At 27.4% G+C, this 27654-nt stretch overlaps 14 protein-coding genes across 14 annotated transcripts; 7 read left to right on the top strand and 7 right to left on the bottom strand. All coding sequences in view use genetic code 12, as the record gives it.

Moving 5' to 3' along the window:
• Positions 1 to 72: 72 nt before the first annotated feature.
• KGF54_000710 (uncharacterized protein) lies at positions 73 to 1716 on the bottom strand (the record flags this gene model as incomplete). Its single annotated transcript, XM_051766653.1, has 1 exon — positions 73 to 1716. The coding sequence occupies one exon, from the start codon at positions 1714 to 1716 to the stop codon at positions 73 to 75; it is 1644 nt and encodes a 547-aa protein (XP_051621924.1).
• A 1949-nt stretch (positions 1717 to 3665) lies between these two features.
• On the bottom strand, positions 3666 to 5309 carry KGF54_000709 (uncharacterized protein; the record flags this gene model as incomplete). Its single annotated transcript, XM_051766651.1, has 1 exon — positions 3666 to 5309. The coding sequence occupies one exon, from the start codon at positions 5307 to 5309 to the stop codon at positions 3666 to 3668; it is 1644 nt and encodes a 547-aa protein (XP_051621923.1).
• Positions 5310 to 8876: 3567 nt separating this feature from the next.
• On the top strand, positions 8877 to 10553 carry KGF54_000708 (GIT3; the record flags this gene model as incomplete). Its single annotated transcript, XM_051766650.1, has 1 exon — positions 8877 to 10553. The coding sequence occupies one exon, from the start codon at positions 8877 to 8879 to the stop codon at positions 10551 to 10553; it is 1677 nt and encodes a 558-aa protein (XP_051621922.1).
• A 941-nt stretch (positions 10554 to 11494) lies between these two features.
• Positions 11495 to 11860, top strand: KGF54_000707 (uncharacterized protein; the record flags this gene model as incomplete). The annotated part of the gene is made up of 1 exon (XM_051766649.1): positions 11495 to 11860. The coding sequence occupies one exon, from the start codon at positions 11495 to 11497 to the stop codon at positions 11858 to 11860; it is 366 nt and encodes a 121-aa protein (XP_051621921.1).
• Positions 11861 to 12125: 265 nt separating this feature from the next.
• On the bottom strand, positions 12126 to 13214 carry URA4 (dihydroorotase; the record flags this gene model as incomplete). The annotated part of the gene is made up of 1 exon (XM_051766648.1): positions 12126 to 13214. The coding sequence occupies one exon, from the start codon at positions 13212 to 13214 to the stop codon at positions 12126 to 12128; it is 1089 nt and encodes a 362-aa protein (XP_051621920.1).
• A 354-nt stretch (positions 13215 to 13568) lies between these two features.
• TRX2 (Trx2p) lies at positions 13569 to 13931 on the bottom strand (the record flags this gene model as incomplete). Its single annotated transcript, XM_051766647.1, has 1 exon — positions 13569 to 13931. One exon carries the CDS (start codon positions 13929 to 13931, stop codon positions 13569 to 13571), a length of 363 nt encoding a protein of 120 aa, XP_051621919.1.
• Positions 13932 to 14385: 454 nt separating this feature from the next.
• KGF54_000704 (U4/U6-U5 snRNP complex subunit) lies at positions 14386 to 14832 on the top strand (the record flags this gene model as incomplete). The annotated part of the gene is made up of 1 exon (XM_051766646.1): positions 14386 to 14832. The coding sequence occupies one exon, from the start codon at positions 14386 to 14388 to the stop codon at positions 14830 to 14832; it is 447 nt and encodes a 148-aa protein (XP_051621918.1).
• Positions 14833 to 14892: 60 nt separating this feature from the next.
• On the bottom strand, positions 14893 to 15534 carry TFS1 (Tfs1p; the record flags this gene model as incomplete). The annotated part of the gene is made up of 1 exon (XM_051766645.1): positions 14893 to 15534. One exon carries the CDS (start codon positions 15532 to 15534, stop codon positions 14893 to 14895), a length of 642 nt encoding a protein of 213 aa, XP_051621917.1.
• A 705-nt stretch (positions 15535 to 16239) lies between these two features.
• Positions 16240 to 16989, bottom strand: HAP5 (Hap5p; the record flags this gene model as incomplete). Its single annotated transcript, XM_051766644.1, has 1 exon — positions 16240 to 16989. The coding sequence occupies one exon, from the start codon at positions 16987 to 16989 to the stop codon at positions 16240 to 16242; it is 750 nt and encodes a 249-aa protein (XP_051621916.1).
• Positions 16990 to 17215: 226 nt separating this feature from the next.
• KGF54_000701 (uncharacterized protein) lies at positions 17216 to 18127 on the top strand (the record flags this gene model as incomplete). Its single annotated transcript, XM_051766643.1, has 1 exon — positions 17216 to 18127. One exon carries the CDS (start codon positions 17216 to 17218, stop codon positions 18125 to 18127), a length of 912 nt encoding a protein of 303 aa, XP_051621915.1.
• A 184-nt stretch (positions 18128 to 18311) lies between these two features.
• Positions 18312 to 19688, top strand: ASH2 (Ash2p; the record flags this gene model as incomplete). The annotated part of the gene is made up of 1 exon (XM_051766642.1): positions 18312 to 19688. One exon carries the CDS (start codon positions 18312 to 18314, stop codon positions 19686 to 19688), a length of 1377 nt encoding a protein of 458 aa, XP_051621914.1.
• Position 19689: 1 nt separating this feature from the next.
• On the bottom strand, positions 19690 to 20418 carry KGF54_000699 (uncharacterized protein; the record flags this gene model as incomplete). The annotated part of the gene is made up of 1 exon (XM_051766639.1): positions 19690 to 20418. The coding sequence occupies one exon, from the start codon at positions 20416 to 20418 to the stop codon at positions 19690 to 19692; it is 729 nt and encodes a 242-aa protein (XP_051621913.1).
• A 241-nt stretch (positions 20419 to 20659) lies between these two features.
• On the top strand, positions 20660 to 22036 carry CRH12 (Crh12p; the record flags this gene model as incomplete). Its single annotated transcript, XM_051766638.1, has 1 exon — positions 20660 to 22036. One exon carries the CDS (start codon positions 20660 to 20662, stop codon positions 22034 to 22036), a length of 1377 nt encoding a protein of 458 aa, XP_051621912.1.
• A 414-nt stretch (positions 22037 to 22450) lies between these two features.
• PFK1 (6-phosphofructokinase subunit alpha) lies at positions 22451 to 25438 on the top strand (the record flags this gene model as incomplete). Its single annotated transcript, XM_051766637.1, has 1 exon — positions 22451 to 25438. One exon carries the CDS (start codon positions 22451 to 22453, stop codon positions 25436 to 25438), a length of 2988 nt encoding a protein of 995 aa, XP_051621911.1.
• Positions 25439 to 27654: the final 2216 nt, after the last annotated feature.

The following is a 27654-nucleotide window of genomic DNA, read 5'->3' as shown; positions in this document are numbered from 1 at the left end:
ATGTTTAAAGAATTAAAAATGTAATCAAGCACCTATATCTTGAATCATATAAACTCACAAAGTTGTTCTACTTTAAAGATCTTTTAGTTGAATATGAACATCTTCATTTTTAGTATCATAAACTACATCATCACCAGTTTCAATAGGACTATTTGAAAGATCAACAGTATCACAATCACCTAATTTTCTAGTATCAAATCCATTTTCAGTTAAATATTCTAAAAATAATTTATCTTCTTTATCTATAGAATCTTGTCCAACTGGTGGTACAAAAAGTATAGCTAATAAAGCAGAAAATAAACATAATGCTGAACTAATATAAAACGGTACTTGTAAAACTAGTTTATCATCATAAGCATAATGTTTTTGAATAGCTGGAAATACCCAAGTACCAACAAATGCGCCAATTTTACCAATAGCTGCTGCAATACCATAATATTGACCTCTGATAGGAGTAGCACAAGTTCTTGTAGCTAATAAACCAATACTACTACCTGGTCCAAATTCCCCAAAAGTTGTAAAAATTCCGAAAACAACGACGAATCCAGCAACGTGTTTTTTCAATTCATCTAATTTTGCTGACATTGCAAAACCAATAATACCTTGAATACCAACACCGAGAGCTAAAGTTAATCTTGGACCTAAATAATCTCCAACAAAAGCACCAACGAAAGCACCAGGCATATAAAATAAGTTGAAAACAACTGACCAACCCCATTGTTGATATAATGATCCATTTGGAATAATTTCTCCAATGATAATAGTATTAAATGTACCAAATGAAAAAACTGAAAAATCATAAATGAAGCAAATCAAAGATATAATTGATAATCTAAACCAATAAAATTTTACAATTAACCAAAGTGGATAATCCTTATAAGCAACTTTTTTCATATGTAATTTTGTAAAATTTTTTGTATCTTTTAATTTTAATCTAAATAAAAACAAAATAATTTGTGGTACCACCCCTAATCCTAAAGTTAATCTCCAAACTGCTCTTAAATGTCTTGTACTGAAAATCCACAACAATACTAACGGAACAAAACTTGCAACTACAAAACCTAGATCAATCAGCATATTTGCGAACCAAGCATAATATCTATTTCTATAACCAGATGGTAATTGATTAGTAAATTCAGAAGCAAAAACTGAACTTGTTGGATATTCCGCTCCAATTGCAATACCTAAAAAAAATCTCCAGACAGTTAAACATGCAAAAAATCCTTGAGTAGTTTTACCCCATGAACCAACAGCACATAACAAAGTGAAAACAATCAACATAACATTAGCAATCATCATCCCACCATGTCTACTTATATGATCACTAATAACTCCAAAACTTAATTGTCCAATAACAGTACCAACAAAAGCAATAGAACCAATATTTGACATAGCATTACTATGAGTGAATTCTTTACCATATATGATTTTCAAACTTGAAATAACATTACCAATACCTGCATTTACATAACCATCAGAAAATAATCCTGCTCCAGCAGCAAAAGCAGGCCATAAATTATTAAATTTAACTTTTGTTTCTATTGAATCTTCATCTTCAGATGATGAATAATCTAATTTATTATCATTCATTTTAACAGCTAAATCTTTTTCAATTAATTCATCTTGTGTTTTACCCAAAGTTATTTCATCACGAATTTGATCTATCCAACCAGAACAAAATTGGTTAAATGATTTTGGTAAATCTCTTGTGGTCATTGTAATTAGTAGGATTGTTTAGTTAATTTGGATATGCTATAACATTTTTCAGTGAAGATTTCCATTGCCATTTATAATGTTATAATTTAACCCACGATGTTGAAAAACAATAATTCAATTAAATTGAAGATAATGTACAATTACTATTTTCATTACAATAATGAACAAATTTTCAAAACATTATTATAATGAAAATACAATAAATTAATTGCATAAGGTTTGTTCTTTTTCTAGAATTGAAATTTTTTTTTTTTAATAGTGTGCGGCTCCATACATAGGTACCACTTTTACATACTAATTTTTTCAAACCAACAAAAGCAGCACTTGTGATTCGTTTAACAACCATTGTATGCATGTTTAGGCGTCAATTTTGACGATTGAATTGATTGTGCTGGTCAAAATCTTTGATTCTTACTTTTTTTTCATTTCTTTTCTTTTAAAAATTAACTATGTAGTGTACTTTTCTCATACTTTCCTAATTAAAATAAAGTTTTTGACATCTGAAAAATGCCCTAAATTGAGTTAGCCTAAGTGGCTAATTAAGTTTAAAATAAATGAAGACACTTGAAACGTAAATAAGTTGCAAATTTTTCTGCTTACTATATTCAATTAAATTGTCAACAGTCTCTCGTTGATCCTATCACCTGCAAAACCAAGTACTCAAAGAATCTAATTATATATGTATATTATTGTCTTGAGACCAAATAAAAAATGACAAAGATCTTTAAAATTGCCGATTAATTAAAATCGAAATATAATATTAGTAAAGATTAAAAGCCTTATTACCAAAATATTGAATGGGTGATTCCTTGAAATATACATAGATCAAAATATATCGGAAAACGTCGGCTCAAAAGCTCAATAAGTTAACGCAATTTAAATTTTTTTCCATTAAATAGAAGGTAATTAAAATAGGGTCCCACGAGGATGATAAATTTGTCACTTAATTCAAATTAAGCTAAAAAGAAAAAAAAACAGGTTAATTCGATGTGATCAATGTATGATTTGACAGGATTCAAAAGCTAAAACTATTAAATAATTTAATTCCTAAAAGCCTAAAATTATCAAAACAATCTGTTTACACTTTTTGTCTTTATCGTAAGACTATTAAACTTATTATTATTTCATTTGATAATAAATATAATTTGAGGAAAAATGAAAATAATTGAAGATAAGAAGATTAAAAAAAAAGAAAGGGCACTGAAAATATTATTTTACGAAGAAATATTAACAGTTTCTGCATTTAGTGAAATTATCTGACCTTTTTCCATGACGAAAAGACTTTTTGAAACTATTGCACAAATTCAATAATTTGAAGTTGAACCCCAAATTTTAATCATTGCAAGTCTTCTCAAATTTTAAAAACATTTTCCAAGAGCGGTTACGCTGTTTCTGCTTAGCAATTTACCTGGCTCGGGTTTACCAGAAAATTCAAGCAATTTGAAAGCGATTTTTCAACTTGAGATTATTGAAGCTGACTGATATGTAATCAACTTGAAATTACTAACGCTTCCTGAAGTGAAATTTTTCTACAAATATTTCTTTGCATACCCAACAAGAACAAAATCGCATGAAATAGATATTAAAAAAGAGGGGTAGGTAAATACAATAAGTGTCTGTAAAATGTTCAAATATACCAGTTTCATGCAAATGTACTCTCCATTATTATTCAGAACTAGTCATGAGCTTAAGGGTGGGCCAATCTTGGCTCAGTGATTACAAATGTAAGTCTGAAAGAGGGGTCGGTAATAAGTTTGATGATGTCAGTTAAAGTAGGTTCAAACAACGAAGTACTAACTAGCGAAATGAACCTTCAAGTTGACTCAAAAGTAATTAATACAGATGTAGAATCAGAAAAATTATGATCTTTATTAAAAATGTTTGAAGAATTAAAGTTGTAATTAAGCACCTATCTCTTATATCCTATAAACTCGGAAAGTTGTAATACTCTAAAGATCTTTTTGTTGAATATGAACGTCTTCATTTTTAGTATCATAAACAACATCATCACTAGTTTCAATAGGACTATTTGAAAGATCAACAGTACCATAATCACCTAATTTTCTAATATCAAATCCATTTTCAGTTAAATATTCTAAAAATAATTTATCTTCTTTATTTATAGAATCTTGTCCAACTGGTGGTACAAAAAATATAGCTAATAAAGCAGAAAATAAACATAATGCTGAACTAACATAAAATGGTACTTGTAAAGCTAATTTATCAGAATAAGCATAATGTTTTTGAATAGCTGGAAATACCCAAGTACCAACAAAAGCACCAATTTTACCAATAGCGGCTGCAATACCATAATATTGACCTCTGATAGGAGTAGCACAAGTTTTTGAAGCTAATAATCCAGTATTATTACCTGGTCCAAATTCACCAAAAGTTGAGAAAATTCCAAAAACAACAACGAATCCAGCAACATGTTTCTTTAAGTCGTCAAGTTTTGCTGACATTGCAAAACCAATAATACCTTGAATACCAACTCCAAGAGCTAAAGTTAATCTTGGACCTAAATAATCTCCAACAAAAGCACCAACGAAAGCACCAGGCATATAAAATAAGTTGAAAACAACTGACCAACCCCATTGTTGATATAATGATCCATTTGGAATAATTTCCCCAATTATAATAGTATTAAAAGTACCAAATGAATAAACTGAAAAATCATAAATGAACCAGATCAAAGATATAACTGATAATCTAAACCAATAAAATTTTACAATTAACCAAAGTGGATAATCCTTATAATTAACTTTTTTCATATGTAATTTTGTAAAACTTTTTGAATCTTTTAATTTTAATCTAACTAAAAACAAAATAATTTGTGGTACTACTCCTAATCCAATACTTAATCTCCAAACTGCTCTTAAATGTCTTGTACTGAAAATCCATAACAATACTAATGGAACAAAACTTGCAACTACGAAACCTAAATCAATCATCATATTTGTAAACCAAGCAAAATATCTATTTCTATGACCTGATGGTAATTGATTAGCAAATTCAGAAGCAATAACTGAACTTGTTGGATATTCTGATCCAATTGCAATACCTAAAAAAAATCTCCAAACAGTTAAACATTGAAAGAATCCTTGAGTAGTTTTACCCCATGATCCAACAGCACATAACAAAGTAAAAACGATCAACATAACATTAGCAATCATCATCCCACTATGTCTACTCATATGATCACTAATAACACCAAAACTTAATTGTCCAATGACAGTACCAACAAAAGCAATAGAACCAATATTTGACATAGCATTACTTTGAGTGAATTCTTTACCATAAATGATTTTTAAACTTGAAATAACATTACCAATACCTGCATTTACATAACCATCAGAAAATAATCCTGCACCAGAAGCAAAAGCAGGCCATAAATTATTAAATTTAACTTTTGTTTCTATTGAATCTTCATCTTCTGATGATGAATAATCTAATTTATTATCATTAATTTTAACAGCTAAATCTTTTTCAATTAATTCATCTTGTGTTTTACCTAATGTCATTTCATCACGAATTTGATCGATCCAACCAAAACAAAATTGGTTGAATGATTTTGGTAAATCTCTTGTAGCCATCGTTGATACTAAAATTGTTTAGTCAATTTGATATGCTATAGCATTTTTCAATTAAGATTTTCTTTGTTATTTATATTATCATAATTTAACCCACGATGTTGAAAAACATTAATTCAATATAATTAAAGATAATGTACAGTTACTATTTTTAATACAATAGTGAATAAAATTCTAAAACCTTATTATACTGAAAGCACAATAAATTAATTGCATAAGGTTAGTTCTTTTTATCTAAATTGAGTTAAGTGGATAATTGAGTAGATCAATGTGAAAAAAAAAAAAACAATATAACAAAAAAGGCTTTGTGTAATTTATTGTGCTAGTTTACAATAAGAAATAATTAATTAAATTATCTCGTATTTAATGTAGGTTTTAGATATGTTCCATGAGTTTGAAAAGATAACTTATGGTCCATCTTGTATAATCGCAGATTTTTCAATAATTTTTTGAGATTGAATGGCTTTTTTACACATTTGATTTGAAGCATGAAAAAATTCGCTTAAATCATAGTAAAATTTTCTTATCAATATCCCCTGCCAAGTTTCATATTTTACGAAAGTAAGAATTTATTTTTTTTGGATAAAAAGTAAATGAAAAATATTAAAAAACGTTTTTTGTAACGAATTTGAAAAGTAATACTAAATCTAGCTCCAAGACCCTATGATTAAAACGTGTTTAAGATGTATCAATTACCTTTGAACTACACAAAACTAATAAAAGGTTGTTATTTTCAAGCCTTCTTTAGTCCCCGAAACAACGTAATGTTTTAAGGCATGTCATTTTCAATTTTTGGTCTTAAATTACTTTTAGTTCGCCTTAGACAGATTGACTAAATTTAAATGTTTAAATATGAAACCATTAGGATTTTTGTAAAAAAAATAAAGACACGTTGAAATGTAAATCACTTGCAAATTTTTCTGCTTATAATATTCAATTAAATTGTTAACAAATTCTTGTTGGTACTCTCACCTGCAGACCTATTGTTCAGAACATCTACCTATACATGTACAAGAATCGTCTTGAGACTAAATAAAAACTTACAAAAATTTTGAAAATTGCGGATAAACTGCAAATCTACAATTAGTAATGTTTAAAAGCCTCATTAGTAAAATATTGAAGGGATTCTTTTGAAAAATACATAACCAGAAAAATATCGGAAAGATAAACGTTTCAAAAAATAGATCTATTTTTTTTACATAGAAAATAATTTTTTGTACGAAGGGGATAACAGTTAAGTTCATAAAGTTTTCTTAATTGCCTTTTCAATATCTTTATTACGATAAAACAAGATTTTAAAAATTCGGATTATTACATTCTTGCATTTAAAAAAACGAAGAAAATCTTATTTAAAAAGTGAGTTTTAGCGAAATGTAAAGCATAAGCTTTTATTGTTAACTATTCTTATTGATCTAAAAATCGTATATGAATTTTTTAGTTCTTTTTGATGTAACAATTTAAAACTTTAATTTATTTTGCAACCATATTTATTTTTATCCACGTGGACTGAAAAATTTGAAAAATTTGAAATTTTAATTTATATTGTGATTCAAGGGGCTTCAAAGTAACAAACAAAATACATTTAATTACCTCATGTTGCAGTAATTGTCATATAATATAAGGTTTTAAGCTAACATTCAATTTCAATCTTATTGTAAAATTTTAAGTTTTATGAATACGTTTTTTACAAAGCTAAATCTTTCAATTGAATTTAAGGTTTTGTATTCAATGACACAAAAAATAATTTTTTGACGAGCCAAGATTTTTTGACAAATGTTCCAGATTATTAAGTATGTAAGTAAGGATGTGAAGCTTTATTTAGTATCAATTAGAACCAAATTTATCGTAAATTTACAAATTAGTAGTAGTAGTTAGAAGAGGTAGTTTCAACATGAAAAAATTGAAAATTGTCTCATAAGTGGTTTAAGGCGTTTTTGAGTTTGTATAATACTATAAAACTTGTTTGATTAATTTCTAAGACTAATCTGCAAATCTTTTACCAAAAAGTTTAAATTACAATAGAAATCTAGGATATAATTGAGTACTTCCGTACAGCAATAGAAATTACACTGGTCCACTTTTAAGACCCTTAATTAAAATTTTAAATACGTTATCAAGGGATATTTTGTCTGATCATTTCAAATCTTTACTACCGATGTTGATCGTTTAAAACTACGTTTTTACCTACTTATATGTCTAATGATATACTCATAACGTAACCACTTAAAAGTCTAATAACTAGTTTTTAAAATTTTTGACATATTATTAATGAACTTTAATTATTTTTCTTAGTTATAAAATATTTCTATTTTTAGATTATAAAAAATAATAAGCAAAAGACATCTTTGAACATTCTATTTTGGATCTACGTTTCATGTCGAATAATAAAAATAATATAATTATATACTCTTCATAATAAAATCTTTAATTTTATTATTTCAAGTTTGTGGAAAAATCCGTCTTTTCAATATATCAATATAAAATTAACATTTCTCAATACGGCAAAACTTTTTGTATTATCAAAAAACTTTAAAACTTCAAAATTAATTTGTCACGTGCGGCTTAAAAGTTTAAAATTTTGAACGCAATTTAATTTTTTTTTCTATTAGTCTAATAAAAGTAATTAGAATAGGTCCCACGAGGTCAATAAAATTGTCACTATTAATTCATAAACTGAATCGAGAAAAAAAGAAATGATTAGTTCGATGTGGTAAATGTATAATTTGACAGGTTTTAAAAGCTAAATCTATTATATTATTTAATTCCTAAGAGCCTAAAAATTATCAAAACAATCTTTTTATTCTTTTGTCTTTATCGTAAGACCATTAACTTATTATAATTTCATTTGATAATAAATAATTTGGAGATAATGAATATAATTGAAGATAAGAAGATTAAAAAAAAGTTACCATTTACGTTAAAAATAAATTAATTAAAATAAATTATACTACACAAATGTAAAACGTATTAAATTAAATTTGTAATATATAAAAAAAGAAGTAATAAAAAATAAAAAAAAAAATAAACTTTTTGACATAATTCTTTTAAAAACTTCAAACACATATCGAAACATAGTTTTTTTGATTCAAATACTACATACATGTAGAATGATTCAAAGGAAGGTAATTCTATTAGTAAAATATCTTTTCCAAAAAACAAGCTTTTTTTCTTGAGTGGTATTGTTACAATTCTATAATCTCTTTTAAAATATTTTGTGAGATTAAATATTTTACAATTGTTACTTTAAAAAAATTATACAAATTGTACATACAAATTTAATAAATTACATACATGCATATATACAATAGATTAAATGGAATTATGATAATTTTTTTTCATATAAAATGATTACGATTTATTCAATTCTTTGAAATCTTTACTTTTTATAATATTTTATTTTATTAGATCTTTAAATCTTTAGATTCCATTAATTAAAAGGGTACATCAACAATTCACTTTTAAACATTACCTTATCAATCTACATCCACAAATAATATTAAAGCTAAATTTTTCATATTAAACACGCTAATTTTAAAAACTTTCTCATTTTTATATTTTTATTTTTATAAAATGGCAACAAGAGATTTACCACATTCATTTAGTGAATTAACAACAGGATGGATAAAAAGACTTCCACAAGAAATAACGCTTGGTAAATCAAAACAACAATTAATGGATGAAGATAAACATTATGATAATCCAGTAGATGAACAGTCAACAACTAGTGAATTTTCAGAAGATGAAGAAAATCATCCACAAAAAGTTAAATTTAAAAATTTATGGCCTGCTTTTGCTTCTGGTGCAGGATTATTTTCTGATGGTTATGTTAATAATTCTATTTCAACTGTTTTATATTGTTTAAAAAAAATTTATGGTGATGAATTTTCTAAAAGTAATGCTATTTCAAACATTGGATCAATTGCTTTTGTAGGTACTGTTGTTGGACAATTAAGTTTTGGTTATATAAGTGATAGAATTGCAAGGAAAGGTGGTATGATGGCAGCTAATGTTATGTTGATTGTTTTCACTTTATTATGTGCTGTTGGATCATGGGGTAAAACTACTCAAGGTTTTTTTGCATGTTTAACTGTATGGAGATTTTTTTTAGGTGTAGCTATTGGTGCAGAATATCCAACAAGTTCAGTTATTGCTTCTGAATTTGCAAATCAATTACCTGCTGGTCATAGAAATAGATATTTTTCATGGTTTACTAATTTTATGATTGATTTTGGGTTTGTTGTTAGTGCTTTTGTTCCATTTGTATTAATTTGGATTTTCACTGAAAGACATTTAAGAGCTCTTTGGAGATTAACTATTGGTTTAGGAGTTATTCCACCATTATCTTTATTTTTTATTAGAATGAAGATGAAAAATTCTAAAACTTTTGATAAATTAAATATGAAATCAGTTAGATATAGAGATTATCCATGGTGGTTAATTATTAAATTTTATTGGTTTAGATTAACTATTGTTTCATTAATTTGGTTTATTTATGATTTTTCTGCTTATTCATTTGGTTCATTTAGTTCAATTATAATTGATCAAATTATTCCTGATGCTCCAATTTGGAAACAATGGGGTTGGAATGTTGTTTTCAATTTATTTTATATTCCTGGTGCATTTTTGGGTGCTATTGCTGGTGATTATTTAGGTCCAAGATTAACTTTAACTATTGGTGTTACTTGTCAAGGTATTATTGGTATTGCTATGTCTGCAAGATTAAATGATTTAAGAAAACATATTGCTGGATTTGTAGTTGTTTTTGGTATTTTTTCAACTTTTGGTGAATTTGGACCAGGTGATAATATTGGTTTATTAGCTTCTAAAACCAGTGCTACTGCTATTAGAGGTCAATATTATGGTATTGCTGCAGCTATTGGTAAAATTGGTGCATTTGTTGGTACTTGGGTATTTCCAGCTATTCAAAAACATTATGCATATGATTCAGATTTAGAATTACAAGTTCCATTTTATATTTCAGCAGGATTATGTTTATTTAGTGCATTTTTGGCATTATTCTTTTTACCTCATGTAGGACAAGATGCTATAAATAGAGAAGATGCAGATTTTGTTAAATATTTAAAAGCAAATGGATTTGATATTGCATTATTAGGACAACCTGGTGAAATTACTCAAAGAGAAGCTGCAAAAGTTGATAGTGATTTAGCTGGTGAAGGTGAAAGTTCTGATGAATTTGTTGCAAGACAAAAGACAAATGAATATAATGTTGATCACAAAGAAATGTAAAGATCAACAAGACATTTAATTTAATTTTATTTTTAATTTTCCTAAAAGACTATTATATCTTCAATTCTAATGGGGACTAAGATAGGTGATTATACTTATTCGTAATTTTTTAATAGTTTTTTGTTTGTATTTTTGGCATAATAATATAATTTAGAGACAATATAAATTGTGTAAAAAAGTAATCTCTAAATTCATTCAGTTTTTCACTTGAGAGATTAGCAAAAACTTGAAACATTTTTTTTCTGTTTTTATTTTTGTTACGAATATGCTAAACACCTGATACAAACAAAAGCTCAAATATGTTTGTAACATTCTCAAAATATCAAATTTTTCTACTAACAAATTACATTTACTTTTTGATTCTCTTTTCATTGATACTACATTTGAGTACCTGATGAGAAAACTCAAAATTTTCATCTTGAAATTTAACCATGGAAAGATTGTTTGGCACAATATATCCGTGTTTTCTTATTTATGATTGTAATATTGTTTTGTCAATGCGATTACACCAAGAAATCTCATACATTTCTGTTACAGAAGTGTAAATTGATAAAATCTAACTCATTCGGAACATCCATTCAATCAAGTATTGACGGTGCTCACGAGTTTAGACTCGTTCTTTCTATAATGTTAAAAGAAAAGCTAGAAAAATTTACCTCCTAAAGAGTGGAAAGGTAAATAAATAATTAAATACGTATCAAATTTTGGTTGCCAAAAAAATTTACAAATTGGTTGCCAAAACCTTTTTCATTCCTGATTTTTTCTTTTACGATATTTTATGTCAATTAATTGACTCATATATACTGAATAAAAGCATTTTATTTCAAATACCACAACTTAGTATAATTTTATTAACTAATTCAATTGATCCTGTTCAAGCAAATTAGGAGTTTGAATCCAGTTTTTGTTACTTTAATTGAAACTTTTTATTTAACTTAGCTATGATTGAATCAAAAGATAACCAGAAGCAAGAAATATTAAATTTAGAATATAGAGTTGAATCTTTAGAACGTGCAGTTGAATTATTAAAAATTGAAATATCAAAAACTCAAGTTGAACTTATAACAAGTTCTTTGAATCAGTCGAAAATGAATGTCTCTGAAAAAAATTTAAGTGCTGCAGAAAACTATACCAGATTATGTCAACACTTGGAACTTTTAATAAAATCGTGTGAGAAAATGGATAAAATTAAATCAGAATTGGGTATTAAAGAAAATAAAAAAAATGGAGAAAATTTAGCAGGTGACGAAAATGACGAAAATGAAACTATTGAAAAAATTAAAGAAAGTGAAGAAATTGACGAGTAAATGAATTAACAATGGTTTACTGACTTCTATTGTTTTGTATTTCAATAGTATCAACAAAAAAAAAGATGCATTGGTTATTTTGCATGTTTGAAGAATTCCAATATTATGATTTAATTTCTATATAGCTTTATGTTTTGATCGATATGTTATATTTATATTGTGATAATATACATAAATCGAATAAGAGAACAATTCAATGCTTGGATAACTATGCAATAAATAATAAAATAAGTTTAATCATTCATATATATACAAGCTAACTTACTTAATTTTTTCTCCATTCAATAATATATTTTAATTCATCACCAGCTTTAAAAGGTACAACTTCAACTTCTCCATTCCCCAAAATTTCGGGTACTTTATTCTTACGTTCAATTAACCAAACACTTTCATTTTTATGTTTTGCTAATATTTCTTCTTTTAAATCATAAAATTTAATACCATTATCACTAACAAATTTCTTCAAATTTTCTAATTTATTAAATTTATCAAAAATTTCAGCAACGTACCCAATAGCATTACACTGAGTATATACACCAGCACAAACATCAACGTGTACTTGCTTTTTATGAATTGGATGAGGAGCTGAATCTGAACCGAAAAAGAACCATGGTTCTCCACTTGTTGCGGCATCTATTAATGCATTTTTATCTTTATGAAATTTTGCAACTGGTTTACAATAATTTATTGGATTATTTGCCCAATTATCAATAATTAAATATAAATGATGAGCAGTTATTGTAGCACCAATGAAAATTTCATCACCTTGTTTTTTCCCCTGATTTAATTCTCTAACGAGTTCAATTGATTCGAAGGTGGTTGTATGTTCCAAAATAATTTTCAAACGTGGGAAATCTTGATGTAACTTCCTTAAAGCTGGTAAAAATTTAGATTCAGCATTTATAATATTAATTTCATCTTTTTCATCAATTCCAGGTTTTTCACCATGTAAATTTAATATTATTCCCTTTTCTTGCATTTTCTCAAATATTGGATAAAATTGTGAAAAATCATTTGGATCAACTCCATATTTTGAATTAGTAGTGACACCAGCTGGATAACATTTTATACCATGTATTAAACCTTTATCTGCACATTCTTCAACTAATTCTGGTGTTAATTCTTTACATAAATAAAATGACATTAAAAAAGTTGTATCTGGTGCCATTTTTTCCAAATTTTTATGATATTCTTCAACTTGTTGTTTTGTCGTAATTGGTGGTACTAAATTTGGCATTACATAACATATTGATATACCTCCTGATTTAACTGTTGGTGTTATTAATTTACTCATTGTACCATCACGTAAATGAACATGCATATCTGCAGTTGTACCTAAGTTGATCTCAGTCATGACTTCCTGATTGTTGTTGTCTTAAATTATTTTAGTTAACCTAGTTCGTGATACAAATTGAAAAATTTTGATAATCTCATTTCAAATTCACAAAAGCGTTAGATAACAATTTTTTTAGTGGAGAATTCTTTTTTTGCAACCAAAAATGTAGAGAGCGATGAATGCAATTCTACAAGTTTCTTTAATTATAACTATCATATTTTCATCAAGTAGTATATAAAGTTAAAGCTGAAAATATACTCAGACCTTAGTAGAAATTCCAAACAAAATAACTAGACCGAAAAGAATAAATAGTGAAAGATAGACCGAATAAATCAACCACTTAGTAACCGAACATCAAAGATCTGGTCATCATCAAATCAAATCATTATCTTCAATAACCTGCTTAATCTCATTTGGTTCAGGACCGACAACCTTATCAATCAATTTCCCCTTTTTAAAAAACAAAGTAGTAGGAATAGAACTAATAGAATATTCATTAGCTAACAGTTTATCATCTTCTATATTAACTTTGTAAAATTTAATATCTCTATCCTTACTGAGTAAGCTAATTGAATCATATTTTTCTGAAATTTCATTTAATTTATGATTCATTTCTGAACAATGAGTACAATCATCGAAAAAATCTAATACGATTAAATTATTTGAATCTGATTGAGATGAATTTTCTTTTAAGATTGATGAGAATTCTTTTTTTGAGTTTATATCTTGTAACATCTTTGTAGCTGTTGATAGTGTAGAGTTTAAAGGAAATTTGGAGTAAGAAATGATGGAGTTGTATTATATTTATACAAGGCTAATCGTATGTTATCCCCTAATGCATTTTGATGTTTCAAAAAATATAATTGTAAGGGGTCTAATCCTGAAATATTTTACTCAAATTTACATTTATCCGTGCAGCATTAAAAGAATTAAAAGGGTTAGCTTTAACTTGTGGAGCTCACCAAACCACCGCTTAAAAGAAGTGCAATAATTATTGACAAATTTCCTTTTTATTAAGGCTCTCGTATAGTTTTAGAATTGTTTCACAAAAACCATACTCCGTAAAAAGCTCAAGAGAAGATTATCTGCTCTCAAAGAACCAAGCAAACATTAACTTACATCACCATATAGTACAAACACTTCAGTCAAGTATATCAACAAAAATTATCTCACTTAACAATAAGACACAATGGGATCAGTATTTCTACCTAATTTAAGAACAGGATGGCATGTAGATCAAGCAATATTATCAGAAGATGATAGAGTAGTGATAATAAGATTTGGAAGAGAAGAAGAAAATCAATGTATGATAATTGATGAAATACTATATAAGATCTCAGAAAAGATTAAAAATTTTGCTGTTACATATTTAGTAAATTTGGACGTTGTTAAAGATTTTAATATAATGTATGAACTAGATCAGAATAAATTAGAACCTTATACCATAATGTTTTTTTATAGGAATAAACATATTTTGGTGGATTTTGGGACGGGAAATAATAATAAATTAAATTTTCCAATTTATGATAAACAAGAACTTATTGATATTATTGAAACTGTTTATCGTGGAGCTAGAAAAGGTAAAGGGTTGGTTATAAGTCCTAAAGATTATAGTAGAGTTGCTAAAAATATATAGGAAGTTAATTATTCTTTTATATATTTATTCTTAAACTTGTATACTTTTCCTCAATGTAACTTAATTATCATCATTTTGTGCATAAAAGAAATTAACACTTAATAATTTTGAATTTGGAGCATTTTTTTCAATCCAATCTTTTACACCACTTGAAGGTATACCAGTACCCCAATTTGGCCTATCTTTTGGAGCTTTTGATTTTAAATTTTCAACTTTTGGATCTTGTTTATATAATAAAAATACATATCTATGTTTACCAGTTTTTGGTGGTGGACCTGGTCCAACATATGGAAGTAATTCTTGACCTTGTTTAAAATCAATGAAATGACTAATTTCTGGTTCTCCCTTATCATCTTTTGTATTTGAAAATTTAATATCTGTTACTAACCAATGACAATATTCTGACCATTTATGATCTGAATTTGATGGAGCATCCGGATCAGTTAATACTAAAATAAATTTATCACCTTCATTTATTGATTCAATTTTACCATCTTCAGTTGGAGAATTCAAAGTTAATTGAATTTTAGGAATTTTTTGAGTACCATCAACTGATAATGTATTACCTAAAGTAACTAATTCAGTTGGACCATATTCAATTGATAATAAACCTTGAGTATCAAATTCATCTATAACATCTGGTATAACTTTATTTTTTGTATAAGATTCATCTAATGATTGAGATATAGTAATTAATGTCATTTTGGAAATTATCAGTAAAGGGTTTTTCTTAATTGAGGGTTTTATGGATGTTGATTTAATAAATAAATTTCTATTTAAATTAATAATTGAATTTGATATTGAGTAAGATAATGCAATTGACTTTTTATAATATAGATTTCTATTATTCCTTGTTATCAAATTAATTGATCTATTCAACATTAGCAAAAGGAAAAGGAAAAAGAAAAAGAAAAAAAAAAAGGAGTAAAATTAAGATTATAAATCAATTGAATAAATTTGTTTGACAATCTAAATATTTCTTTATACCACCTTTAATTTTTTTTTGCTTTAAAACAATTTAAATCAATGATGTATTAGATAAATGTTGATCAATATAGCAATTGATTTAATGAATGGAACAAAAAGAAAGAGTGTAGACTAGAATTATTATAATATTATTAATTGGATTAGTTTGCTCTTTTTGCATTTATTATATTTTTAGTGGAGTGGTTTATTTAAAGTATTACACAAATAAAGAGTGAAAAATTTACGAGAAGTTTATGATGTAATGATTTATAATTACAGTTTCAAAGAGTTTATATATCGATTATCTCAGATTAATCTGAATTTTTGATCAAAATTAAGAGCTCAATTGTCAATAGATCCGTATTATACTCCGTAACTTCATGAAAATAAGTACACATTCTAGATTTTTTTTATATATACAAGTTGATTACAATCTTTTCATTATTGTTGTACTCCATAATTATTAGAAGCTGGGTTATTTGAATTATTACTGTGATTATTGTGATTATTTTTTTTATTTGGTTTTTCTTCTTCTCTTGGTACAACATCAATTAAAAAATCAAACATATCACTTTTTGTTAAAGCAGCAGCAATATCTGATTTTTGTAGAGTTCTTCTTTTATTTTCCTCTGCATGAATCCAAGCCCTCATAGTTAATTCAGTTATGAAAATATCACAACCTTTTGCAAATAATATAGGAGCTTCTGCACTAATCATTCTAACATCTTCATCAGTTTTCATTACTTTCTTAATTCTTGCTAATGGTAATTGATGATTTTTGAAATCATGTTCATCATGTTCAATAGAGTTGATAGTTTCTTGCCAATATTGCATCATTGTATCTCTATGTTTACCTTCTAATCCTTGAGCTACATTATTAAAAACATCTCCTGGTTGTTGTTGTTGAGCTGCTGCTGCTGCTTCCGCTGCTGCTTGTGCCGCTAATAATTCTGATTCATCTACTATATTTTGATGGTTTGGTATATATTGTTCTTCTTCGTCATATTGGGGTTGTGTTTGTTGTGATTCTTGTTGATTTTGAATATCTTCATATTCTTCTTGTGAATGTTGATGCTGTAGCGTACCATCTATTATATTTTGATCTTGATGTAAATTTTGATGTGATTGTTGATCTTCATATTGCGATATATGACCATTATCTATATATTGAGATTCCTCATAACCATCCATGTTTACCTGTTTGTTTTATGTTGATGTTTGATAAGTTTTAAAATTATTTTGTTGTTTCATTTCACCCGATTGTCGGGTTTTTTTAAAACAAATTTTTTTATGTCATTACTTTACAAAATACGACAATATTTTTTAATTACCGCTAAATTTAAATTCATTAACTTTCCCCTTATCATCAATCAAACTTTTAGCCTAAACAAGAACATCCACAATTAACTTTAAAGTTATGATAAAACTCAGAATCTCGTCTCGACCTTTTAGGTTAATGAAATCACAAACAATCACTAGACAATATGCAACAAGATTAGCTGAAGATTCACCATTTGATCATTTACCAAAATATAAAAACCCCAGATGGATAAATTGGAGAACAACTACATTATTTTTCTTATTAGGTGGTTACTTGTCATATAATGAGACACTTTTCAATATTTATGAATCAATGACATCAATTGACTATGACGACTCTGTAGCTAAAAATAATACAATTCCAATTTTGAAATTAGAATATAAGTTAAAGAATTTACCAATTTATCAAAAACTAGCTCACCCTAAGAACAACCATCAATGGTATAAATTATCAAGTTGGGAAAACCTTGATAGAAATGTTTTGGATAATCAAGAATTTAAAAGTGGAACATCCACTAGTATAAAACATCAAGATGAATACAAAGAACCAACATTAACCAATCAAACATTAAATAAACCAGGTGGTATTTTAATTAAACCAGTTACATTTCACAACATAGACACAGATGAAGGAGTTTCAATAATCCATGCAGGTTATAGGTTATGTGGATACCCTTTCATAGTTCACGGAGGTATAATAGCCACTTTACTCAATGAAACTTTCAAGAGAAATGCATCCTTAAATCAATTAACTACTTCAAATTTAAAAGATGATTTTAAAGTTGAAAATTTAACTATAAATTATAAACGTCCAACTTTTGCAAACCAATTTTTAATCATAAAGACAAAGACTAAAGAATCACCTAAAAATGATAAAAAGACTATTGTATTGGAGAGCGTTATTGAAAATTCTGATGGGAAAGTTTTGGTTAAAAGTACTGCTGAATTACATGATACTGGTAGAGCTTCTAATAAATCAGTCAATAAAGTCAATAAAAGTTGGTGGTAAGGACATGTATAGTATATAATGATTATTAAAAGAGACAATAATGAATTTAACGAGTGAAAATTTTCCTGTAAGCTCCGACCTAATTTCATTCGAGAAATTAGAATTTGTGCGTCTAAATTTTATAATTTTATCAAAAACTAATTCGAATCAGCTCATACATTAAGTAACCTATATTCCCAATAAAATGAGGGATGAATTCTCACAAGAACCTTCAATCGAACCACAAATTCAATCGTCAAGAGATGGTATAATAGATGAAGATGAAGAAGATTCAAAAAGAATAATAGAAACTTCAAACACAACAAAGAAATCAAATGTTATAATTCATCCAAGGTTGAAACCAATGCCGTTTAAAATAAAAGATACTTACCCAACAAATACTCCTACACCAACAGAAATATGTTCAATTGAAAATTGTACTTTTTATCAAAATGAAGAATTACCAGTAAATAGACGAGGTTTCAAATATAAATTATGTCGACCTAATCCTTTATTCACATCAAATTATTATTCCACTACTGATATTGAACCATATGAAGTTTCATTATCTTGGTTTGATAGATCTACTGGCTCATATTTAAGTAAGGATTGCAAATCTTTAACTTCTAACCAGGGGTGGAGATCAGTTAGATCAAATATTGGAATAAGAGAAGGTTCATATTTTTTTGAATTTAAAATTTTAAAATCTGATGAGAACAGTCATGTAAGAATTGGATTGGGGAGAAGAGAAGCAAGTATTGAAGCACCAGTAGGATTTGATGGTTATGGATATGGGATAAGAGATGTTGGAGGAGAATTAATGTTCATAAGTAGGAGGAAAAATGTGTTGATTGAAAATGGGTTTAGAGGTGGAGATGTAATTGGATTTGAAGTACATTTACCTTCATTGGAAGAACATAAAAAAGATATACAAGAATTTGTTGAATTAAAGAAACAGGAAATACCAACTGATCATAAAATCAAAAAAAGAAAAACCACCAAAAATAAGAAATTCAATAATGTTGAAAATAATGAAAAATTTAATGAATATAATAATATTGTAAGAGATCAAATACCAACAAAATCAAAAGGTGTATTGTATTATGATCAATTTGAGTATACAAGTACTAAAACAATGGATCATTTATTAAATCCCATAACAGTATTTGGAGAAAAAGCAGTTGTTGAAATGGATGATAAAACAAAAAATATTCCAATAATATCTAACTCACAAATCATCTTATACAAAAATGGAACCAAGCAAGGTACGATAGATAATTTATATTCATTTTTACCAACAAATATTGAAGAAATTGAAGAAATTAATCTTGAACCAAATTTAAAACAACAACTGAATACCAATTATAAAAACACTGATGATAATACTTTAGGTTATTATCCAATGTTATCAACTTTTCAAAATGGAGCAGTAACTTTAAACGCTGGACCTGATTTTGAATTTCCACCAACAACCACAAACATAAAACCATTGAGTGATCGATATAACGAACATGTTATTGAAGAATGGTATTGGGATATTATTGATGAAGTTGAAGCTCAATATTTAGATAGTTTTGAATAGCCTAAATTGTTGATGGATCTGGACCAACTCTCATTAAACTTCTATCCTGATGTTGAATATCATTATTTCTACAATAAACGTCATAACATTTTCTGTGGAAAGCATTATTATTTTCTGCTTTAAAGAGCCCTAATGTGACCAAATCTTTGCAAACTGAGCAAGATAAAATTTTTCCATTATCTTCAATATAACCAAATCCATCAATAAGATATTGTTTTAATTCACATAAACTCTTGATTGATAAAATTAAATCATCATTCATAGTTAAAACCAACCAACCATCATCAATTAATCTATTTATAAATAAACTTGAATCTCTTAAAGATTTATTCTGATGTTGTGATACAATTTGTTGAATACTATTTTTACTTGCACTGAATTCAAAATTGGATTTATCAATAATTTCTGCAATTATATATTTAATGGATACTAATTCAGGAACTGAATATGCGGTGGTTTCTTTCATTATATCATCAATCATTGTATTTATAAAAATATAATATAATATTCCATCATTTTCATCATTTTTCCTTTCAATTTTAAAACCTTGTTGTGAAATCTCTAAATTGATATCTGAAATATATTGATTTAATAAATCTAAAGTTATTCTTTCTTCTCCAGAATTCAATCTTTGAGATATTAACACGAGAGCATCTAGTAAATCTTGTGAACTTATTGTTTTAATAGATCTAATATATGTTAATAATACTTTATGTGCTTCGTTGTACATTTCTGGATCTTGATCTGAAGTTCTTGTTATGCCATACAAACGCGTCCATTATAAATATATTGAAATCTTTTTATTATTTACTTTTTTTTTTTTGGTTTTAATTTTTTCAGTAATTCAATTTTAGGGGGTTTTAATATAACAACACATATTTTATAAATTATACAAATTAAGACAAAATTTACTAAACTAATTTTACAGTTTTAACTAGACAAACAAATATTTTGTCAATTCATAATTCACTATGTTTTTTAATTTAATTATTTTATTTAATTTTTTATTAAATCAATCGTTTGCCATTTATGATTCAGATTTTGATTCAGATTATGAAAATGAAAAATGTAATCCAACTTCAGATAAGAAATGTTTAGCATGTAATGAAGCATTGAGTAAATCCATACATGAAACTTTTTTAGCTGGTACAAATTATTTTGCAATTACAAGTTGTAGAAAAGGTGTTAAATTTACACCTCAAGGATTGGAACTAACTATTCGAAAAGAATTTGATAATCCTGCATTAACTTCAAGTTTTTATATAATGTATGGAAAAGTTGAAGCTCAAATTAAAGGATCTTTTGGACCAGGTATTGTTAGCTCATTTTATTTACAAAGTGATGATTTAGATGAAATTGATGTTGCTGAGATTTTAGGTGGTGATCCATTTAATTATCAAACAAATTATTTTATAAAGGGAAATGTAACAACATATGATAGAGCAAGATATCATAGACTAAAGAAGAGTCCACTAAACGAGTTTTATACTTACGGAGTTGAATGGACACCAAAATATATTACTTGGTATTTAAATGGTGAACCAGTTAGACAATTGAGTAGACATAATAAACAAGGTTATCCTTCAAGTCCAATGGTTCTAAAATTAAGTTTATGGAGTGGAGAAACAACTCAAGATCAAGGTACAATTGCATGGAGTAGAGGTTTAACTGATTATAACAATGGTCCATTCACAATGTATGTGAAAAATTTAAAAGTTACTGATTATTCCGTTGCAAAATCTTATATGTATGGTTGGTCATCAAGTGGTGAATGGTTGAATTTGAATGCAAGAGACGGTTATATTTATAACGATAATCAAGCAAATGAACCACCAGTAAAATTTCCAACGTATAGACATGAAGATTGGACTGTACCACATGAAAGATCAATTGTGTTTCCAACGGCTACAACCACTACAAGCACTGGGACTCAAACAGAAACACCATTTGACTTTGCAACAACAACAATAGCCATAGATCAACTAATAAAGAAAACCAATCCTAAAAAAACTAAAAATTCCAAAAACGTGTATGATTTACCATTACAAACAGAGTTAGGTAAGGAAGTTTATGAGTTAGTTCATGAATCGTGGGAAACTTCAATTTTTTCAACATCAACCGAAAATTATTTTCATAAAACTTTGAATGTTGTAGCAACTCCAACTAGTCAAAAATTAAAATCCAAGGATTCTTCATCATTTGTTCAATTTCCAGATAAACAAAATGATGAGAATAAACCAAAAGTTAAAGAAAAGAAAAAGAAAAATTCTGCTGTTTCAAGTTTTAATACTGATTTTATTTTATTCATTTTGTTTACTGAATTTGTTTTGATTATGACATCATTTTAAAGAAAAGAAAATTGATTGTTGAGTACGGACCAAATAAATTTTAAATTGTTTATTAGTTGATTTTACGTTTATGTTAGTTAGAAAGATAATATATTGAAATAATTTTATAGTATATCGTAGATTTCATTATTTTAGATCTAATAATGAAACTTCGGATAAATTTGTCAAACTTGTTGCAAAAAATAAAAAATGGTTTCATTAATTATTTTTCTCAGCAGCAACATTTTATTCTATTTGTAGTGTAATAATCAATTTTGATATATTATTTTACTACAATAATTATCAATTCAAAAGGTACATCTGTTGTCCGAAACAATTAATCATTCCATATATTTATCAATTGTTACTTCTTGTTCACCTTATATCAGTATTTAACTCAGATTCATATTCAAACCATAAGATCTTCACAATTCAATGCCTAGCGTGGAAACAATTAGTAGATTAAGTTATGTCTCATTAATAACCAATAGTCATGATGATTTTATAAAACTGTTTAATTTTTATTCAAATTTAGGTTTCAGATTAACTAAAAATTTCTCAAGAATATCATATAATGGAACATCTGGAGTGAACAGTGCGCAATTACAATTAGGGGTGTCAAAGGATTCATTAAGAGAAGCTTGGTTAGAATCTTATCCTTTACAAGATTTAGATAATAATGGAAATTTAAAACCATGGCAAGAATTGAAAGTTTATAGTGGAGATAATTGTGAAAAATTATCAGAATCAACTATATTCAAAATAAGGTTATCAAATGAAAAGGAGTTAAAATCAATTGACAAAAAATTTGTATTATTCAGTACGGATTTATCAAAATTAAAAGATATCTTGAAAAAATCAAAAATAGAGATAACAGATGTTGATAAGAATGTTTTCAGTATTCAGGATCCATTAGGCAATACTTTATGGTTTTCAAATATAGATAATGAGTTAAATCCAAGAGAGTATAACTCACCTGAGGAATATATCGAAGTTAAAACAAAAGAAATCTTGTCAGTTAAAACTGGCCCGAAACTAAAATCAAACATCGACTTGGTGGTTGAAGAAAATGATTCCAGATTAATTAAAACATCCATCACAGGTAAAAACAATCAATCAGAACAACTAACCAAGAAAAAGAAAATTGCGGTTATGACATCAGGTGGTGATGCTCCAGGTATGAATCCAGCAGTTAGAGCAGTTGTTAGAACTGCTTTGTTTCATGGTTGTGAAGCATATGCAGTATACGAAGGTTATGAAGGTTTAGTTAAAGGTGGTGAATTATTAAAGAAAATGGAATGGTCAGATGTTAGATCATTTTTATCATTAGGTGGTACAGCAATTGGTACAGCAAGGTGTAAAGAATTCAGAGAAAGAGAAGGTAGATTAGAAGCTGCATTCAATATGGTTGTCAATGGAATAGATGCATTAGTTGTTTGTGGAGGTGATGGTTCATTAACTGGTGCAGATTTATTTAGAAGTGAATGGCCATCTTTAGTTAAAGAATTAGTTGATACTAAAAAATTGACAGCTGAACAAGCAAAACCTTATCAAAATCTTACAATTGTTGGTTTAGTCGGATCAATTGATAATGACATGTCCGGTACTGATGTAACTATTGGTTCATATTCTGCATTGGAGAGAATTACTGAAATGGTTGATTATATAGGAGCTACAGCAGCATCCCATTCAAGAGCGTTTGTAGTGGAAGTTATGGGTAGACATTGTGGTTGGTTAGCATTATTATCTGGTATGGCAACAAGTGCTGATTTTGTATTTATTCCAGAAAGTCCTCCAAAAGCTGGTAAATGGAAACAACAATTGAAAGAGGTTTGTTTGAGACATAGACAATATGGTAGAAGAAAAACTACAGTTATAGTTGCTGAAGGTGCAATAGATGATGAATTGAATCCTATTACATCCGATGATGTTAAAAAAGTGTTGGTTGAATTAGGTTTAGATACAAGAATCACTATATTGGGGCATGTACAAAGAGGTGGTACAGCAGTTGCATATGATAGATCATTAGCTACATTACAAGGAGCAGAAGCTGTAAAAGCAGTGTTAGATTTAACTCCAGATACTCCATCACCAATGATTGGTATACTAAAGAATAAAATAGTAAGAGTACCATTAGTTGATGCTGTAAAACAGACAAAAGCAGTTGCTGAAGCAATTGAACATAAAGATTTCAAAAAGGCAATGAGTTTACGAGACGCCAATTTTTCTGATGCATATAAATATTTTAGATCAATAACGTATTATGATGATGGGTCAAAACAATTAAATAAAGATAAGAGATTAAATATTGCAGTGATTCATGTTGGTGCAGCATCAGCTGGATTAAATGCAGCAACTAGAGCTATAGTATTACAAAGTATATCAAGAGGTCATAATTTATTCGCAATACAAGATGGATTTTCAGGTTTGATTCAAGGTAAAATAAAAGAATTAAAATGGTTGGATATTGAAGGTTGGCATAATAGAGGTGGTAGTGATATTGGTACAAATCGTTCATTACCTTCAATAAATTTTGGCAAAGTTGCATTTTATTTACAAAAATTTAATATTCAAGGTTTATTAATTGTTGGTGGATTTGAAGCTTTTACTTCATTACATGAATTACATGATCAAAAACCAAATTATCCTATATTTGATATACCTATGGTTGTTATACCAGCTACTGTTTCTAATAATGTCCCAGGTTCGGAATATTCTTTAGGTTCAGATACTTGTTTGAATCAATTAGTTGCTTATTGTGATGCAGTTCAACAATCTGCTTCTTCAAGTAGAAGAAGGGTCTTTGTGGTTGAGGTTCAAGGTGGTCATTCAGGTTATGTTGCTTCATATTGTGGTTTGATAACTGGTGCCTTAGCTTCCTATACTCCAGAAAGTAGAGTTAATCTTACCGAATTACAAAGAGATATAGAATTATTATTTAAAGTTTTTCAAGCAGATAGAGGTGAAGATCATAATGGTAAATTATTGATAAGAAATGAACAAGCATCAAGTGTATATACAACAGAATTAATTGCTGATATAATTAGAGAAAATGCAAACAAACGATTTGAAACAAGAACTGCAATTCCAGGTCACGTTCAACAAGGTTATACACCAACAGCATATGATAGAGTAACAGCTATTAAATTTGCATTAAAATCAATGGAATTCTTAGAAGAATGGAATAATTGTACAGATAAGACAGAAATTAAAATAGATGATGCAGAAGTTGAAAGACATAATGCTGTTGTTATCGGAATTCATGGAGATTCAACTGAATTTACTAGTGTTAGACATTTATATGTAAATGAAGCTGATGTTAAATTGAGGAAAGGTAAAACTGTACATTGGAGAAATATGATTGAAATTGGCGATATGTTGAGTGGTAAATCTTTATTGAAAAGAGAAGAAGAAAATCACTAGAGGATACTATACTAAGGTTTAATTAAAATGTCATCTTTTATAAATAGAAATATAATCAATATTCTGGTTACGATTGTGATCTTTTAAGATTTGTATGTAATTAATTACCACGATTCATTTGTAATTTGACTCGATCTGTGAAAGGTTTGTAGTACCATCAATAACAACAAATGTAATAGTTGCAAAATAAGTAATCTAAAAATAAAGTTGGTAATTTATACATATACCAAACAATTCTAAATTATACCAATTTTACAAGCTATTTAACTGTTTAATTAACCAACTATATAAAACCAAATTTTGACTTAATCTCTTCTTATTGATAATCAATTATGAACACTATTAAATGCTAGCAAGTAGGATTGAATAAATAAGATCTTTTTATTTCATCAAGACCACATGAAGCTCCAAAATCAATCAAACTCATCAAACCACAAAGTCCAATGCTTAAATTGTGTTTGATCAATTTTAAATAAATCCCAAATATTAATCTAGCGACGCATGATTAATTTGATGCCTATGATTTTTACAGTTAGTAATAAATATAATGAAATACATCCTGTATCCACTTTATAATGTTCACTGTTGCACATCAATATTCTTCTACTTTTATCCATACTTTTTCTGCTTATTTGATGATCACTAGAATATTGATGTTAGTAGTATACATGATGAATTAAATTAAGGTGCCTCTACACGTAGAACACCAAATTAACCACTTTAATAATTAGCAAATAGCGGATACCTGCAATTTACCAAAATTAAATCTAACAAAAGTTAGGTCAGTTGGGTTTTACAGTGTGGTAAATCTCATTGGTCTGAAACTTGCAGCAGTCAAAACTATTTTATTTAATCTCTGACCCAATCCTACTCGCCTAGCATTAATTATGTTCATAAAATATTGAGATCAGTAAGCACTTGGACTAAAAAATGATAGTCAGTATTTTATTTTATAATTTGTAAATTTGAATCAGTTAATATAATTATCTATATTAGCATTTCATATAGTAAATCAAACAAACCGTTGAAATTCATATTGAATTGAATATATGTTGTTGTAGTTGTATATAAAATTGGAGTAGAAAAGAATGCAATTCAAAAAAAAAATTTAATTAACAGGAAATCGATCTGTATTTAGTAAAAATTATTGGAAATTAAATTGTTATGATAATATTTTGGTTGCAAAAAATTAAAATTAACATTGAATGTCCCAAAATATTTAAATGAGATTTGACATTTAAAATATTATAAAATATACTACTTTACTACAGTGTAGTTCGAGACTACAGAACTCTTTACATAAAAGTATTGAGTGATACCCCCTCGTACTAATTACATTTACCTTGTTCAAACAAACAAAGTAACATTAATATCATATTGGTATGACAAAAATAAAATATTTCAAAGTTTCTAAAGCATGGCACTGTTCGTCATTTAAACTAACTAATAAAAATTTACCAAAATTAAATTACTAAATTTATGCCAAAAATTATGTCGACTACCGAATTATTAATTGAAAATGGCTTCTAGCTCATTAAAGATTTATTTTCGACTAAATTTATGAAATTTATGTAAAGTTTCTCATAATATCTGGTTGAATCTGTAGAATATTTCAACGCTTCAAGACCGATTATTAATTAATTTTACGAGAAAAGTCTTTGAAAAATGAAGACAGAACAAGGAGCGCATGACTGATAAAAAATTGGACATTATCAATAAGATCAATTCGTTATCGATAAGATCAATTCTTCGCCAAACAGAATTCTGACGAACATGGAATTAAAATTAACATGCATACTGGTTAAACTAAAAATATTTGTAAAAAATTATTCTTTTTCGATCTTAAGGAGAAATTAAAAGAATGTTCGTATTAGTATTTTAATAATTAGTGCATCACTACGTGTTCTTTTACTTGTTTTCACCGATCAGTTAAAATGATCATCAGACTTTGTCTTTTATCTTTTGCCTTGTTTTGTTTTGGTAAATTCGAGTATTCTGTTATCAAAAAAAAAGGACTTTTAGTTATTAAATTTATGAGGTTTTTAGTGAATCCTTAATAAAGATTATGAAATCATTCAGATGGGGTCTTTTTAGGAGGTTATGAAATCATGCAGATTATTCATAGTGGAAAGTATGATATTTTATTGTTACATCAAGTAATTATGAGCTCTTAACTAAGGTTTTTAAATTAGTTTAATTTTGTTACTATTGACCAT

Source organism: Candida jiufengensis (genome assembly GCF_024610255.1).
Source record: "Candida jiufengensis strain CBS 10846 chromosome Unknown scaffold7, whole genome shotgun sequence".
Classification (NCBI taxonomy): domain Eukaryota; kingdom Fungi; phylum Ascomycota; class Pichiomycetes; order Serinales; family Debaryomycetaceae; genus Lodderomyces; species Lodderomyces jiufengensis.
This window is presented reverse-complemented; position numbering and strand designations above follow the sequence as displayed.